The sequence below is a fragment of the Macaca thibetana genome, chromosome 9 (assembly GCF_024542745.1).
Source record: "Macaca thibetana thibetana isolate TM-01 chromosome 9, ASM2454274v1, whole genome shotgun sequence".
Taxonomy (NCBI): Eukaryota; Metazoa; Chordata; class Mammalia; order Primates; family Cercopithecidae; genus Macaca; species Macaca thibetana.
The window spans coordinates 30,041,659-30,057,078 of NC_065586.1; the positions used below are offsets into that span (position 1 = coordinate 30,041,659).

Here is a 15,420-nt window from a genome sequence, read left to right on the forward strand (position 1 = left end):
CTGAGGTGGGTGGATCACCTGAGGTCAGGAGTTCAAGAGCAGCCTGACCAATACGGTGAATCCCTGTCTCTACTAAAACACAAAAATTAGCCAGGCATGGTGGGATCTGCCTGCAGTCCCAGCTACTTGGGAGGCTGAGACAGGAGAATTGTTTGAACCCGGGAGGCGGAAGTTGCAGTGTGCTGAAATCATGTCACTGTATTCCAGCCTGGGCAACAGAGCAAGAGACTCCGTCTCCAACAAAAAAATAAAAATAAAAATAGGATGAGTTCATGTCCTTTGTAGGGACATGGATGAAGCTGGAAACCATCATTCTCAGCAAACTATTGCAAGGACAGAAAACCAAACACCACATGTTCTCACTCATAGGTGGGAATTAAAACAATGAGAACACTTGGACACAGGAAGAGGAACATCACACACCGGGGCCTGTTGTGCAGTGGAGGGAGGTGGGAGGGATAGCATTAGGAGACGTACCTAATGTAAATGATGAGTTAATGGGTGCAGCACACCAACATGGCACACGTATACATATGTAACAAACCTGCACGTTGTGCACATGTACCCTAGAACTTAAAGTATAATAATAAAAAACAATAAAATAAAATAAAAATAAATAGCTTTTTCAACAGTGTAATTAAATTAAGGCATCCTTTATATCGTTTGGGAGGATGGAAGAGATACTGGTTACTTTTACCATTAGACATGCATGCTAAAGAGAACATAAATGGAAGAAATAATATCCAAACTTGCAAGAGAAAAAAAAGGGGTAAGAAGGAAGTACAGGAATAAAGTAGGAGTAATCTAATAAAAGAAAGAAAGAAAGTGAAAAGTTGCTGGGCATGGTGGCTCATGCCTGCAATCCCAGCACTTTAGGAGGCCAAGGGGGGTAGATCACCTGAGGTCAGAAGTTTGAAACCAACCTGACCAAGGACGTAAAACCCCATCTCTACTAAAAAACTACAAAAATCAGCTGGGTGTGGTAGCAAGCACCTGTAATCCCAGCTACTCAGGAGGTTGAGGCAGGACAATCACTTGAACCTGGGAGGCGGAGGTTGCAGTGAGCCCACATTACACCACTGCACTCCAGCCTAGGCAACAGAGCTAGACTCCGCCTCAGAAAAAAAAGAAAAACAGTGAAAAGCAAAAGCACAGAAAATAGGAAATAAAAAATAAAACAGGAGAAATTAGTCTAAGAATGATCAGTAGTAACAATAAACATATTGAACTCAAAGACTGATAGACTGGAGTAAAAGCATACTGCTATTTATAAGAGATACGCCCAAACTAAAATAACATATATAAAGGCTGAAAATAAAGAAACAGAAGATGTGAGACAAATATCAAGCGGCCATATTAACAAATAAAATAGAACTTAAGACAAAAGCATTTATAGAAATGAAAAAAGCAGGTGTGAGGGATACAACAAAACAGTCCAATAAGGAAATATAATAATCATGTACCTATATGTAGCTAATATACCCTTTGGATAAAACAAAAATCAAAAGAATTTTAAAAAGAAATTAACAAAACCAAGAATCATGAGATGTAAAAACATCTCAGTAACTAGATAACGAGGTTAAAAAGAAAAAATTAGTTAAGATACATAATTTGAATAACAAAATAGGCAACTTTGACCTAACTGAAAATTTTCTGAACCCTTGAAAAGAATTAACTCTCTGCCTGCATACGTACAGAATATTCACAAAAATGATCACATAGAACAATACAAAGAAAGACTTTACAATTCCAAAGAATCAATAACAAATATACCTTATTCTTTAACCACAATGTTTAATAAGTTTAGAAATCAACAGTTTTATTAAGTTCAAAGATTTTTCTTTTTCTACTTTCTTAACTTTAAATGATTATAGTGGTCAAGAGAAATAGATTTACCTTGTGAGTGCTGAGGTTTCGGGTTTCATCTAGATCCAAAAACATGTCCAAATCACATCCTAACTTCCCAAAAGTATTGACTGAGGAGCCAAAGGGTCTGACTACGCAGTCCGGAAAATATGCAGCGGCTATGTCTTCAATGAGAGAACAGGTGAGATATCGGAGCTTAGTGTTCTCCTCTGTTAGCTGGAACTCCTTCAAGAGAGTGTTCAGCTGATCGTCTATCTAGCTAGCCGAAACAAAACCAACAAAATAGAGAAAAAGTACAGGTCATATAAAAGAGCTACCATTTTACTTTGAAAGATTTGGTGGCTTTGGAGACCTAACTTAGAAATATGCAGAGCCTGGTGCGGTGGCTCACACCTGTAACCCCAGCACTTTGGGAGGCTGAGGCTGGTGGATCACCTGAGGCTGGAAGTTCGCGACCAGCCTGACCAACATGGAGAAACCCAATCTCTACTAAAAATACAAAATTAGCCAGGTGTGGTGGCACATGCCTGTAATCCCAGCTACTCAGGAGGCTGAGGCAGGAGAATCGCTTGAACCCAGAAGGCAGAGGTTGCGGTGAGCCAAGAACGCACCATTGCACTCTAGCCTGGGCAACAACAGCAAGACTCTGTCTCAAAAAAAATAGAAATATGCAACATTTTCTTCTTCAGTCTTAAAAGTGGATTAAAAAAAATACTCTTAAAAAACCACCGAGGATGCCAGGCGCAGTGGCTCATGCCTGTAATCCCAATACTTTGGGAGGCTGAGGCGGATCACAGGAGGCCATGAGTTTGAGACTAGCCTGAGCAACACAGCAGGATCTCATCTCTATTTCATTAAAGAAATTATATAATATTTTAAAATTTTTAAAAAGCTCTGAGGAATGCCACTAGCAAAATAAAAGTTGGCTAGAATTAAAACTTTGTAAGCAATGAGTATAAAGTATTGTTTTAAGAAAATGAAAGTAGTAAAGTACTCCAGAAGAGGTTAAAACCACATGTTAGACATTTTAAACCCAAGGGGATGAAAGATCAATGTTAAAAGGCAAGAAAAACTAGAACTACTCAAGTAATGAAGGCCCAAGACCTCTCAGTTTCTCAGAATAACAATCCTGTCTATCCACTAGAAGACTGGCATTAAAATGATCACATACTGAAACTGTGTACTGGAGTATCTGAAGTGAAAAAAAGCTTCAAATGCTCTTACTTGAAACCAACATTGAAAATATCAACTGGCTGGGCACAGTGGCTCACATCTATAATCCATTGGGAGGCCAAGGTGGGAGGATTGCTTGAGCTCAGGAGTTTGAGACCAGCCTGGGAAACATGATGAAACCCTGACTCTACCAAAAAAAATTCAAAAACTAGCTGGGCATGGTGGAATGCATCTATAGTCCCAACTACTCAGGAGGCTGAGGTGGGAGGGTCACTCGAGTCCAGGAGTTTGAGGCTACAGTGAGCTGAGATTGCACCACTGCACTCCAGCCTGGGCAACAGAGCAAGACACCGTATCAAATAAAATAAAATAAAACAAAATAAAATAAAATAAAACAAAACAAAACAAAACAAAATAAAATAACTGACCTAAGCATTCAACTCAAAAATAATAAAAGAGGCCAGGCTTGGTGGCTCATGCCTATAATCTCAGCACTTTGGGAGGCCAAGGCAGGCAGATCACATGAGATCAGAAGTTCGAGACCAGCCTGGCCAACATGGTGAAACCCCGAATCTACTAAAAATACAAAAAATTAGCCAGGTGTGGTGGCGCATGCTTGTAATCCCTGCTACTTGGAAGGCTGAGGCAAGAGAATCGCTTGAACCTGGGAGGTGGAGGTTGCCGTGAGCCAAGATCACGCCACTGCACTGCAGCCTGGGCAACAACAGCGAAACTCTGTCTCAAAATAATAATAATAATAATAATAATAATAGAGAAATAGACTAGAAGCAAAAATTTTCTTATTAGAAAAGTAAACCTTGAAAATAGTATTTTGATCAATAAAGCCATGAGTTGATTCTTTGGAAAGAATCAACTAGCAACTAGCAAGGTCTGGCAAGTCTGAGTAAGAAACACCAAGACAGGTGGGGTGCGGTGGCTCATGCCTGTAATCCCAGCACTTTGGGAGGCCACAGCGGGTGGATCAAAAGGTCAGGATATCGAGACCATCCTGGCTAACACAGTGCAATCCCGTCTCTACTAAAAATACAAAAAATTAGCCAGGCATGGTGGCAGGCACCTGTAGTCCCAGCTACTCAGGAAGCTGAGGCAGGAGAATGGCGTGAACCTGGGAGGCAGAGCTTGAAGTGAGCTGAGATCGCGCCACTGCACTCCAGCCTGGGCGACAAACCAAGAGTCTGTCTAAAAAAACAAAAACAAAAAACAAACAAAAAAAACTACCAAGACAAATACAAACAATATTTGAACAGAGAAAAGAGACAGAATCTTGGGCCTGGCATGCTGGTTCACGCCTATAATCCTAGCACTTTGGGAGGCCAAAGTGGGCAGATCACCTGAGGTCAGGAGTTCGAGACCAGCATGGCCAAAGTGGTGAAACCCCGTCACTGCTAAAAATACAAAAGTTAGCTGGGCATGGTGGTGCGTGCCTATAGTCCCAGCTACTCGGGTGGCTGAAGCATGAGAACTGCTTGAACCGGGGAGGAGGTTGCAGTGAGCCAAGATCACGCCACTGCACTCTAGCCTGGGCAACAGAGGGAGACTCCGTCTCAAAATAAAAAAGAGAGAGAGAGAGAGAATCAGAAAGAAGACATTTTAAAATTGACAGAAAACCATGTACAATTTTATGTCATTATGCTGGAAACAGAAAGAAAACCTAAATTGTTCAAAAGGCCCAAAACTTCAGAAGAACGTGGTTACCTGTGAGTACAAATGGGGCATGGCGGGGAAGGAGCAGACAAGGATTATTATCACTTTTCATTCAACATATCCTGCAGTTTGAATTTTTTAAATACAATCCCATTTATTTATAGAAATACTAAAATTGTAATAAAAATATTAGCACAACAAATGTAATAATGCATTTTTTTAAATACACCTTGACTAAATAGGGTTTATTCTGTGACTGCAAGAATGACTTGACATGAGGAAATCTACAGTGAATCTACAATTCACTACATTAAGACATTAGGAGGGGAAAGAAAAGACATCAGGAGAAAAACCATATATAATTGCAAGATTATATGCCAGTCATCAAGATAATCTCAAATGTCAAAACTCAATATCTACTCAATGTGTTGAGCATGATGACATTCTTAGAAAGCTAGAAATAGAAAAACTCTTTCATCTCATTATGCATCCACCACCACAATTCATCTCCGTAACTCTTTTCACCTTGTAAAACTGAAGATCTATACCCATTAAACAATAATGTAGCTTGAATATTTTATAGGAATCTTTACTGTTCATTAAAAAAAATGCGTATTTCTCAAAGTTGAAGTATACCTAAAAACTTACACTTTCTGCATAACAAAGTAATTCACAGAGCTTCCTGTTTGAAGGTGGCAACTGATCACTCGACTGTATGCATGACTGTTCAGAAGTCTGGTTTTTCAACTTCAGACTGAGGAAACGTGATCTGAATGGAATTGCAGTCTCCATGGCCATGCTTGGAGTACGAGTTCCATTTTGCAGTGAACCTACACTTTCCTTTCGGCAAAATTCTACAACAGCATAGAGACCCTATACCAAAAACATAAGAAAAAACAGAACACATTTCACAATATATCTAACATACTATTTTAGCTCATATTTTAAAACAATTATAATGCTACAAAATATCAAGTTTTTAAAATTTACAAATGATATGATTCTAACACAGCATTGGTTTTACTCAATTTAAGTAGATTAAGAAAAGGAACACTGGGCCGGGCACAGTGGCTCACACCTGTAATTCCAGCACTTTGGGAGGTAGAGGTGGGCAGATTACCTGAGGTCAGCAGTTCGAGACCAGCCTGGCCAACATGGTGAAATCCTGCCTCTACTAAAAATACAAAAATTAGCTAGAAGTAGTGGCAGGTATCTGTAAGTCCAGCTAATTGGGAGGCTGAGGCAGAAGAATCGCTTGAACCCAGAAGGCAGAGGTTGCAATGACCCGAGATCATGCCACTGCACTCCAGCATGGACGACAGAGTGACTCTATCTCAAAAAAAAAAAAAAAAAAAAAAAAAAAAGAAAAAAAAGAAAAGGAACCTTAAAACAATGTTAGTTAAGAGAAGCTGAAGAGACTGAAAAGAATGAAGCAGAAAAACCCAAAGGCAAAACAAAGATCCCCTCCCACTGGCCTTCATCTGCAAGTTAAAGGGACTCTCTAAAGTATTCAAGCTGGGCGTGGAGGTGCAGGACTGTAGTCCCAGCTACTCCAGAGGCAGGAGGATCACCTGAGCCTAGGAGTCAAGGCTGTAGTGCACTATGATCCTACCTGCCAACAGCCACCACACTGCAGCACAGGCAACAGAGTTGGACCCCATCTCTTAAAATTAAGCATCCAAATAATGAAATCAGTCATAAATGACTTATAATCCTAAAATACTGCTATAAGAATTTGTAGTCTCATATGGAAAACAAAACTCATTAAAGAAATCCAGATAAGGAAGGTGCAGTATATCAAAGAGAACCTAACTATCATATTGCAAAAGGCAACAGCAAAGAACAACTAATGGAGACCTCCACCCTTGAAAAGCATAAACGTTAAGTTAGATTGTTTTTCAAATACTTACAAAGCTTTCATAGAAGAAATGATTATTAATAGGTCCATGTTGGGATAAATATTTAAGAAACTTCTTTTCACTGATTTTCTCTGGACAACGTATTAAAACAGTCCGCTGTGCCTGTTCTCGTCTTTCATTTTGCATCTCAGAGAATCTCTTTCTAGGAATCTTGTCTTCAAAGCCTATGAATGAGACAAAAACATTTCCACCACACGCACACACATAAAATTTTTAAAATATTTTGATAAGGTGTTTTAAAGACTTTATATAGGACTAAAACCAACTTCACCTAATCTATTCTTTTTCTCTTCCTTTATAAGGGTTAAACTATACTACAGTAGTCCCCCCATTACCCACAGGGGTTATGTCCCAAGATGCCCGTAAATACCTAAAACCTTGGATATTACAAAGCCCTATATATACAATGTTTTATCCTATATATAAATTAGGCACAGTAAGCGATTAATAACAATGGGCCAGGCTTGGTGGCTCATGCCTGTAATACCAGAACTTTGGGAGGCTGAGGTGGGTGGATCACCTGAGGTCAGCAGTTCAAGATCAGCCTGGCCAACATGGTGAAACCTCATCTGTACTAAAGACACAAAAATTAGCCGGGCATGGTGGCGCACGCCTGTAGTCCCAGCTACTTGGGAGGCTGAGACAGAAGAATCACTTGAAACCAGGTGGCCGACATTGCAGTGAGCCGAGATTGCATCACTGCACTCCAGCCTGGGCAACAGAGCAAGACTCTGTCTCAAAAAAGAGAGAGAGAGAGAGAGAGATTAACAACAACTAATAATGAAATAGAACAATTCTAACAATACACTGTAATAAAAGTTATATGAATGTGGTCTCCCTCTCTCAAAATATCATATCGTACTGTGTTCACCTATTTGTGGACCACGGTTGACTGTGAGGAACTGAAACTTGGACAATGGAAACACAGATGAGGTGGAATTACTGCACTTTCAGTGTTCATTTGGCTACTCTCCCATGACTACTATTAAAACTGCCCACTTTCTCTGTTTTGATTTACTACGCTTGATGCAAAGTGCTGAAAACGGAGTTCCACAAAACTTTAAAAACAAAACTGGGAAAGTAAAATCACTTATTTAATACTTACACAAATAAGCACATACAAAATTGTGCAAATTGTAACATTCCAAAGACTAAAAGAAATTATTACAAGGCTGATTGTAACGAGACAATGAGCTTGGAAATTTGGTGTTTTGAAGTAAGCTATTAAGGCGCTTTTCGTTCTCAAGGGTCTCGATCTGGCTCAAACAATTAACAATGAGTTACCAACTATCATGTGCTCTGTATCAGGGAAATCAAAGAATTTAAAACCTAGCTGCTGCCCATGAAGAGCTCATTGATAATTTCACTAACGAAAGAAAGAGGCTAGGAGTTTTACAATCACAGGGAATCAAGACAAGAATTGTGACAGTCAAGAATTAAATATTAATAACCCACTAGCCATGATGGGAAGGCCAACAAATGAACTAAGCATAGAGAGAAAAAAATTATTCAAGTTCTAAGAGAGTATTAAAGCGCAAACCTGAATGTTAACAACTAAATTCCCCCAAGATTTTAACTTCCAGTTAAGTAGTTTAAGGTGTTTCTTTAAAAAGTCTGGAATGGTAGACTCTAGAGATCATAAACCACCAAGTCTGATATCAATACCCTTAACAAGGCCAGACGCGGTGGCTCACGCCTGTAATCACAGCACTTTGGGAGGTCGAGGTAGGCGGATCCCCTGAGGTCGTGAGTTCAGACCAGCCTGGCCAAATTAGCCAGGCGTGGTGGCGTGTGCCTGTAGTCCCAGCTACTTGGGAGGCTGCGACAGGAGAATCACTTGAACCCGTGAGGTTGCAGTGAGCCGGGATTGCACCATTGCACTCCAGGCTGGGTGACAGAGGGAGACTCTATCTTAAAACAACAACAACAACAACAACAACAACAAAACCCTTAAAATTCCAAAGAAATTAAATAGAACAGAAAATGTAAATGATGGATAGAAATCAGCAGAAACTTTTAGTCTCATTTTCTTCAAAAAGGCTATGAAACTGATGGATCAAGGAAATACTCCAAGCCCACTATCTTATTATTTTTTTTTTTAAAGAGACAAGGTCTCCCTCTGTCACTCAGGCTGGAGTGCAGTGGCACACTCCCGGCTCACTGCAATCTCTGCCTCCCAGGTTCAAGTGATTCTCGTGCCTCAACCTCCCCAGTAGCTGGGATTACAGGCATGCGCCACCACGCCCAGCTAATTTTTGTATGTTTAGTAGAGACGGGGTTTCCCCATGTTGGTCAGGCTGGTCTTGAACTCTTGACCTCAAGCAAGTCCTCCTTGGACTCCCAAAGTGCTGAAATTACAGGCGTGACACCACCACACCAAGCCTGAAAATACAGCTTTTAACTATGCGCCTTCGCCTCCACTCCCAATGACAATTCTTTAACATCAATCTCTTATTTCAGGCCTGTATCACAATAATCTGACTCCCAAACTAGTCTCATTCACTCCAGTTTTGTTTTTCTCAAGCTATCCTCCACATAACTGCCAAAGTGTTCTTTATAAAATGGTCTTTTTTTTTTTTTAAGTCTTATTCTTTGGCTTCTCTGCTTAAATCCTTTAATGATTTCCCCACTGCCTTTAAGATCACATCTAAACTCCATAGTATGACTATAAAGTGCTTGCACCATGTCCCATCTCCCCTCTTTCATGTCACTTATACCATTTCTTTCTGTTGCACTTTTCACATATGGTACTATACACACACAATACTATCACATGCTCTGAATTATCTATGTCTTCTTCCTTCTGGTTGGAATGCCCACCTTCTCATTTTCTGTCTGGCAAACTCCCATTCATCCTTCAAATCTTGCTCAGGTCTGTGAAGACTTCTGACTCTCCATGGCAGAATCTCTTCTACCTCTGTATTACCTTACTTTAACAACTATGAAAGAATGTAATTCATAGTGTTATATTTATTTAACAATACGGAAAAATACTTTTTTCCATATTGAGGACAGAGGCTATTCTTTTCAATCAGACCTCAGTCTACCAACTGTCCTTCCTCCAAGTCGTCCTTATTTCCTTCTCTTATGCTATAGGCTTTGCCTAGACCACCTTACTACTTTTTCAGTTGTGACTGACACCTACACACTCTTGTCTCTCATTTTTTACTGAGTCTAAACTGATGTCCAACTGCTTAATGCAAAAGTAAAGTCGAACAGTGTAGAATTTTCTTTTTTCTTTTTATTTTTTATTTTTCAGACAGAGTCTCGCTCTGTTGCCCAGGCTGGAGTGCAGTGGTGTGATCTCGGCTCACCGCAATCTCTGCCTCTGGGGTTCAAGCAATTCTCCTGCTTCAGCCTCCTGAGTAGCTGGGATTACAGGCACATACCACTGCACCAGGCTAATTTTTGTATTTTTAGTAGAGAAGGGGTTTCACTATGTTGGCCCGGCTGATCTTGAACTCCTGACCTCAGGTGATCCTCCTGCCTCGGCCTCCCAAAGAGCTGGGATTACAAGTGTGAGCCACGGTGCCCAACCCAAACAGTGTAGAATTTTCTAAAGTAGAAGCATAAATCCTCTCCCAGTCCTCTTACCCTAACAGCCAACCATTAAGTTGTGGTACTTACCTTTTCAGACATTTTCAAGGTATATGTAAACATATACGCTCGTATCCATAGATACACATCTTTTACACAACTGAAATCTTACTATATATTCTGCAACATGTTGTAAGATATTTAATATACTGGGGACATTTTCCCATATCAGAAGATACATATTTACTTTATTTCTTTTAAAAATTACATACTCTTAAATATGTATTTATCATAGTTTAGCCAAATCTCTACTGATAAATATTTAGGTGGTTTACCACTTTTTCACTATTATAAACAACACTGTAATGTCATCTGTATGCAATGTCTCTGCACATTTATGCAAATATGTCCCTGCAGGTGGACTGCCAGCAAAGAGCAGGGATTACATTTGAGAATGAGACAGAAAAGTTTCATTAAAAAAATGGAGCATTGTGCTTGAGAAGATGAAAAAGGCAGAATCTAAAGCCTTAAACAACAGTAGGTTAAGAATGATGTAGACACAATGACAAAGTTGTGAAGGCGGGAACAGAAAGTTGAGGTAATTTATTGCCTCACCAAAGGTTTATCAAATCTATAACAAATTAAAATGAAGAACTAGTAAGTGCTAATATTTTATCACAGATTGAATGTGCAATGTTCTTGATAATACAATATGGTAAGCACAAACTAACATTAAGAAAGGACTGAATAGGCCAGGTGCAGTGGCTCATGCCTATAATCCCAGCACTTTGGGAGGCCAGGGAGGGTGGATCGCTTGAGGTCAGAAGTTCGAGACCAGCCTGGCCAACATGGTGAAATCCCATCTCTACTAAAAATACAAACAAGCCAAGTGTGGTAACCGCGCCTGTAATCCCAACGGGATTATCGCTTGGAGGCAGAGGTTGCACTGAGCCGAGATAGCACCACTGCACTCTAGCCTGGGCTACTGAGAGACTCCTTCTCAAAATAAAAATAAAAATAAAAATAAAAGACGGAATACCATCCTGTATTTAGAATTAAAAACAAAATAAAGATGCATGCATATAATGGGGGAAAAACTAACCTAGCATAGTTTTATAAAAGAGGCCTGAAAGTTTGATGCATCAAAGGAATGTCTTAACTTCTGGATTGAGGATAGAAAGAGAATGAATTCATATAAAGAACATCAGGCCTTATTATGACAAATGTTTTTAAAAATCCAAATTTAAGGGGTAATAGCACCTCTTTGCTACTTACTAATCAGGCCTACTTACTAATCAGAACATATGGAGTATATGTTCTGCTCTGGACGTAATGGATATGAAAGATATTAACAAGCCAGACAGCAACCAGAGAGGAATAACAAAAAGTCTAGAAACTCTAATACAGTTACTACAAATAAAAGAGGATTTACAGTCTGGGAAAAAAATAATAAGAATCTGAGAGCTGAGCACTGGCTTTAAACATAATACATAGCATCTTCTCTTAATAGTTTTCCAAGCACTGTCACTCTTCTGAAATGCACAATAACCTTTTAAGATAGACAGGGTAGGTATCACCACAGGTGAAAAAACTGCCCAAAGTCAAACACCTAATAAGCTGGGTAGCCTCCTGCAGTTTAGCTGTTGTTTGTTTGGCTGCTGGCATCCAAACAACAGCTAAACCTGTTCAGGTAACAGTTCTGGTAACAGCACACCCCTGCGAGTAAAAAACCACTCTATGTGGTTGTTGTGGAACTGTCACACTTACCCTCCGCCCCATGAGATAGGGATTATCAGACTATTTTGGACACCTCCTCTTCATCCAAAGGGTGGGCATGTGATCAATCAGAAGTTGCAAGCATGGGAACGGGGAGCTGCTGGTGACCATCACCCCCACCATTAACATCCCATGTAGAGGCCGGGCGCGGTGGCTCAAGCCTGTAATCCCAGCACTTTGGGAGGCCGAGACGGGCGGATCACGAGGTCAGGAGATCGAGACCATCCTGGCTAACACGGTGAAACCCCGTCTCTACTAAGAAATACAAAAAACTAGCCGGGCGAGGTGGCGGGCGCCTGTAGTCCCAGCTACTCGGGAGGCTGAGGCCGGAGAATGGCGTGAACCCGGGAGGCGGAGCTTGCAGTGAGCGGAGATCCAGCCACTGCACCCCAGCCTGGGCTACAGAGCGAGACTCCGTCTCAAAAAAAAAAAAAAAAAAAAAAAATCCCATGTAGAAGAGCCCAAGACTGTAAGGCCACCAAAAATAGCTAAGGAAAATGAAAATACCTCACACTGACCATGTCAATCCAATTGACCTTAAAGTATAATATATGTCTTTTTCCGGAGTTTGGTTACACAGATTGGTATAGTCTCCCTTTTCTACTTAAGCTATTTTGAGTTATTTTCTGTTACCTGTATCAGAAAGAATCCTGAATAATACACTACATACTCTTTTTCTCTTTCTACTACAGCTCTTTCCACTACTCACACGAAACCTATGTCAAAACTGAACAATGTGGAAACGGGAAATTAACAGATTTTAGCTCACCATAAATATTTTTCAACCATTAGAGCCTGACCAAAAATGGAATTGACTGATTTATGAAACAATGTTCCTTATTGCTATAAACTGTTACTAGGAATGTTTTGGTAATGAATCTGCACACTGAATGAAAAACTGAACTGGATTATTTCTCAGTTTCCTTCCAATTATAAAATTACATGCTTCTAGGTGAGTATAAGGTGTAGTTACCTGTCCTTTATTAAAATGGTAAAGACATCCAAATGAGCATTTTGTTATTTGTTATTTCCTGCAAGAATCCCTGAATATTTAGTCATATTATTCTAATGATACAAAATGAAACATTTCCTTAAAAAAGAAAAAAAAAAAAACAGCAAAGCTACAGTAAATGAAGAGTACAGCCTTGGAATTATAAGTGGGTTTTACTGGCTGGGTGTGGTGGCTCACGCCTGTAATCCCAGCACTTCAGGAGGTCAAGGCAGGCAGATCACCCGAGTACTGGAGTTCAAGATCAGCCTGGCTGGCATGGTGAAACCCTGTCTCTACTAAAAACACAAAAATTAGCCAGGCGTGGTGCCACGTGCCTGTAATCCCAGCTACTCGGGAGGCTGAGGCAGGAGAATCACTTGAACCCGGGAGGCCGAGGTTGCAGAGCCCAGATCTTGTGATTGCATTCCAGCCTGGGTGACAGAGGAAGACTTCGTCCCGGAAAAGAAAAAAAAAAAAGTAGGTTTTTTATACTTTTGCCACCGAATAGCTGAGTTTAGCTTCAACTACTTAAGCTACCGTTGGACTACCCTGTTCTCTCATCTATAAAATGGAATGACAGTATTTTCTTACACACCTAGGCTACGGGGTTGTTTCATGTATCAAAGTGCATATGAACACACTCTCAAATATAAACTCCCATACAAATGTTAAATTACAATAGCTTTTTTGGCAGAATCCATACTCAGATTTTCAGCGTTACTTAGAAATTTTCAACAGAAGTAGCTTCCACTAAATACAATCCAATCAATATTTCAATTAAGTATTTTATAAAGATTTCTCACTGCCTGTCAATGTAAGTCTTTTATACAGTCTGATAAAGACACCAGTTTATTTTAGAGAAAAAAATAGCTCCAAGGAATCGTAGAAATCAACACATTTTGTTTAATAATTTGACTAAACGTCTAAATTAACTGAGCTAGTGACCTTGCCTAAGCTATTTACCTCTTTGAGCCATTTTCTACATCTGTAAAATGGACACAGTGATATATTACTTGCAAGATTGTTTTAAGAACTGTAAATAGAATACACAAGCTCTTGAGTCACAAGAGAAGTTCAATAACACTGGCTTCTCAATACACAAAGCAGCACATAAATGTAGAGCGAACGCGGGACAACAGCCTGTTGTAGTGAATTCAAATCTGTTAACAGATTGATTTGGTTCAAAATGGCCAAAAAGAATAAAGTAAACGGCAGTACATTATTAGGCAGAACCCCATGTCTAGGAACCAGGAAGCCTCTTGATTCATCAGGCTACACTGTAACTCGGCCTCCAGCAACAACTTAATGTATCAAAATCAGAAATATACGTAAATGATGCAACGACTGGCTCAGATGTGTAGCATTACTATCATTGGGAACACTATTTCGTCAAACTGTAAAGTGCTAGCAAACTGGGTTCCTGATCTGAATTTCATGGAAGTCTAAACAATTCCATTACTGTACACAGGAGTCGCCCCGAAGAAACATCACACATCTCACTTCTGCCTCAGCAACGGCGGCGACCCTGGGTTCCCCTAGAGAGATCAGAGGAGAGGAGGACAGGACACAGCCCCACTCTCTTGCCAAAGGGTCCACGGCCGTTTCCACAGGCCACGTGTTCCCCCGTGATCCCAGACTCTTCCCCCTTCCTCGCCCGCTGTGGGAAGGAGCTACAGAGCAAACCGAGGCCACGGCGCCATCACCTGTCTCCACGCTCCCTGAAGGCTGCTCGTCCCTCCTGAGGTCTTCGGCCACAGTTCCTGGGCAACTCAAAAGTCTGAGGATAGGCCGCTGGACTCGAGTTCTTCTCTGGGCACACAGGTGCAAACGGGTCAAGACCCCCACGCCGGGAACCGCCATGGTTAAAAGCACGAGCGCGAAGCTGAAAGGTCAGCGCGTTTTCGCGCATGCGCCCGGGGGGGGAGGGGCAAAAGAAATGGGAAGCCTCGAGGGTCAAACTACGCGAAAGAAGTTCGGTTTTAGCGGAAAAAAGGAAATTGAAGCCGAAAAGAAGATGCCTGAGCTTTCAGGCATGGTTTACTTCCACAGTCGTACAGTTTACCAAATGAGAAGCTCCATAGAAGGAGCGCGCCACGTACTCTTGTAAATAGCGTCATGAAAATAGAGCCAGAGCCCGGGGCGGTGGCTCATGCCTGTAATCCCAGCACTTTGGGAGGCTGAGGCGGGTGGATCAGCTGACGTCAGAGTTCGAGACCAGCCTGGCTAACATGGCGAAATCTTGTGTCTACTAAAAAATACAAAAAAAAAAAAAAAAATTAGCTGGGCGTGATGACACGCCTGTAATCCCAGCTACTTGGGAGGCTGAGGCACGAGAATCACTTGAACCCGGGAGGCGAAGGTTGCACTGAGCCGAGATCGCGCCACTGCACTTTAGCCTGTGCAACAGAGCTTGACCCTGTCTCCAGAAAAAAACAAACAAACAAAGTTAAAATAATGGAAAGGCTTTTAACCTCTGAAAGGGGCACCAGGAGC

At 40.9% G+C, this 15,420-nt stretch overlaps 2 protein-coding genes across 3 annotated transcripts in view; both read right to left on the reverse strand.

Moving 5' to 3' along the window:
• Positions 1-14,842, reverse strand: part of MTPAP (mitochondrial poly(A) polymerase) — a 38,886-nt gene extending 24,044 nt beyond the window's left edge. Inside the window, exons 1-4 of the mRNA XM_050805637.1 lie at positions 14,631-14,842; positions 6,615-6,787; positions 5,353-5,577; positions 1,897-2,121 (exon numbers count right to left, since the gene is read on the reverse strand). Of these exons, the coding sequence (XP_050661594.1) occupies positions 1,897-2,121; positions 5,353-5,577; positions 6,615-6,787; positions 14,631-14,787 (780 nt within the window). The 5' untranslated portion in view covers positions 14,788-14,842. The remainder of the gene's footprint in view (positions 1-1,896; positions 2,122-5,352; positions 5,578-6,614; positions 6,788-14,630) is intronic.
• LOC126963361 (10 kDa heat shock protein, mitochondrial) overlaps positions 1-15,420 on the reverse strand; it is a 328,484-nt gene that overhangs the window by 120,438 nt on the left and 192,626 nt on the right. The window lies entirely within an intron of this gene.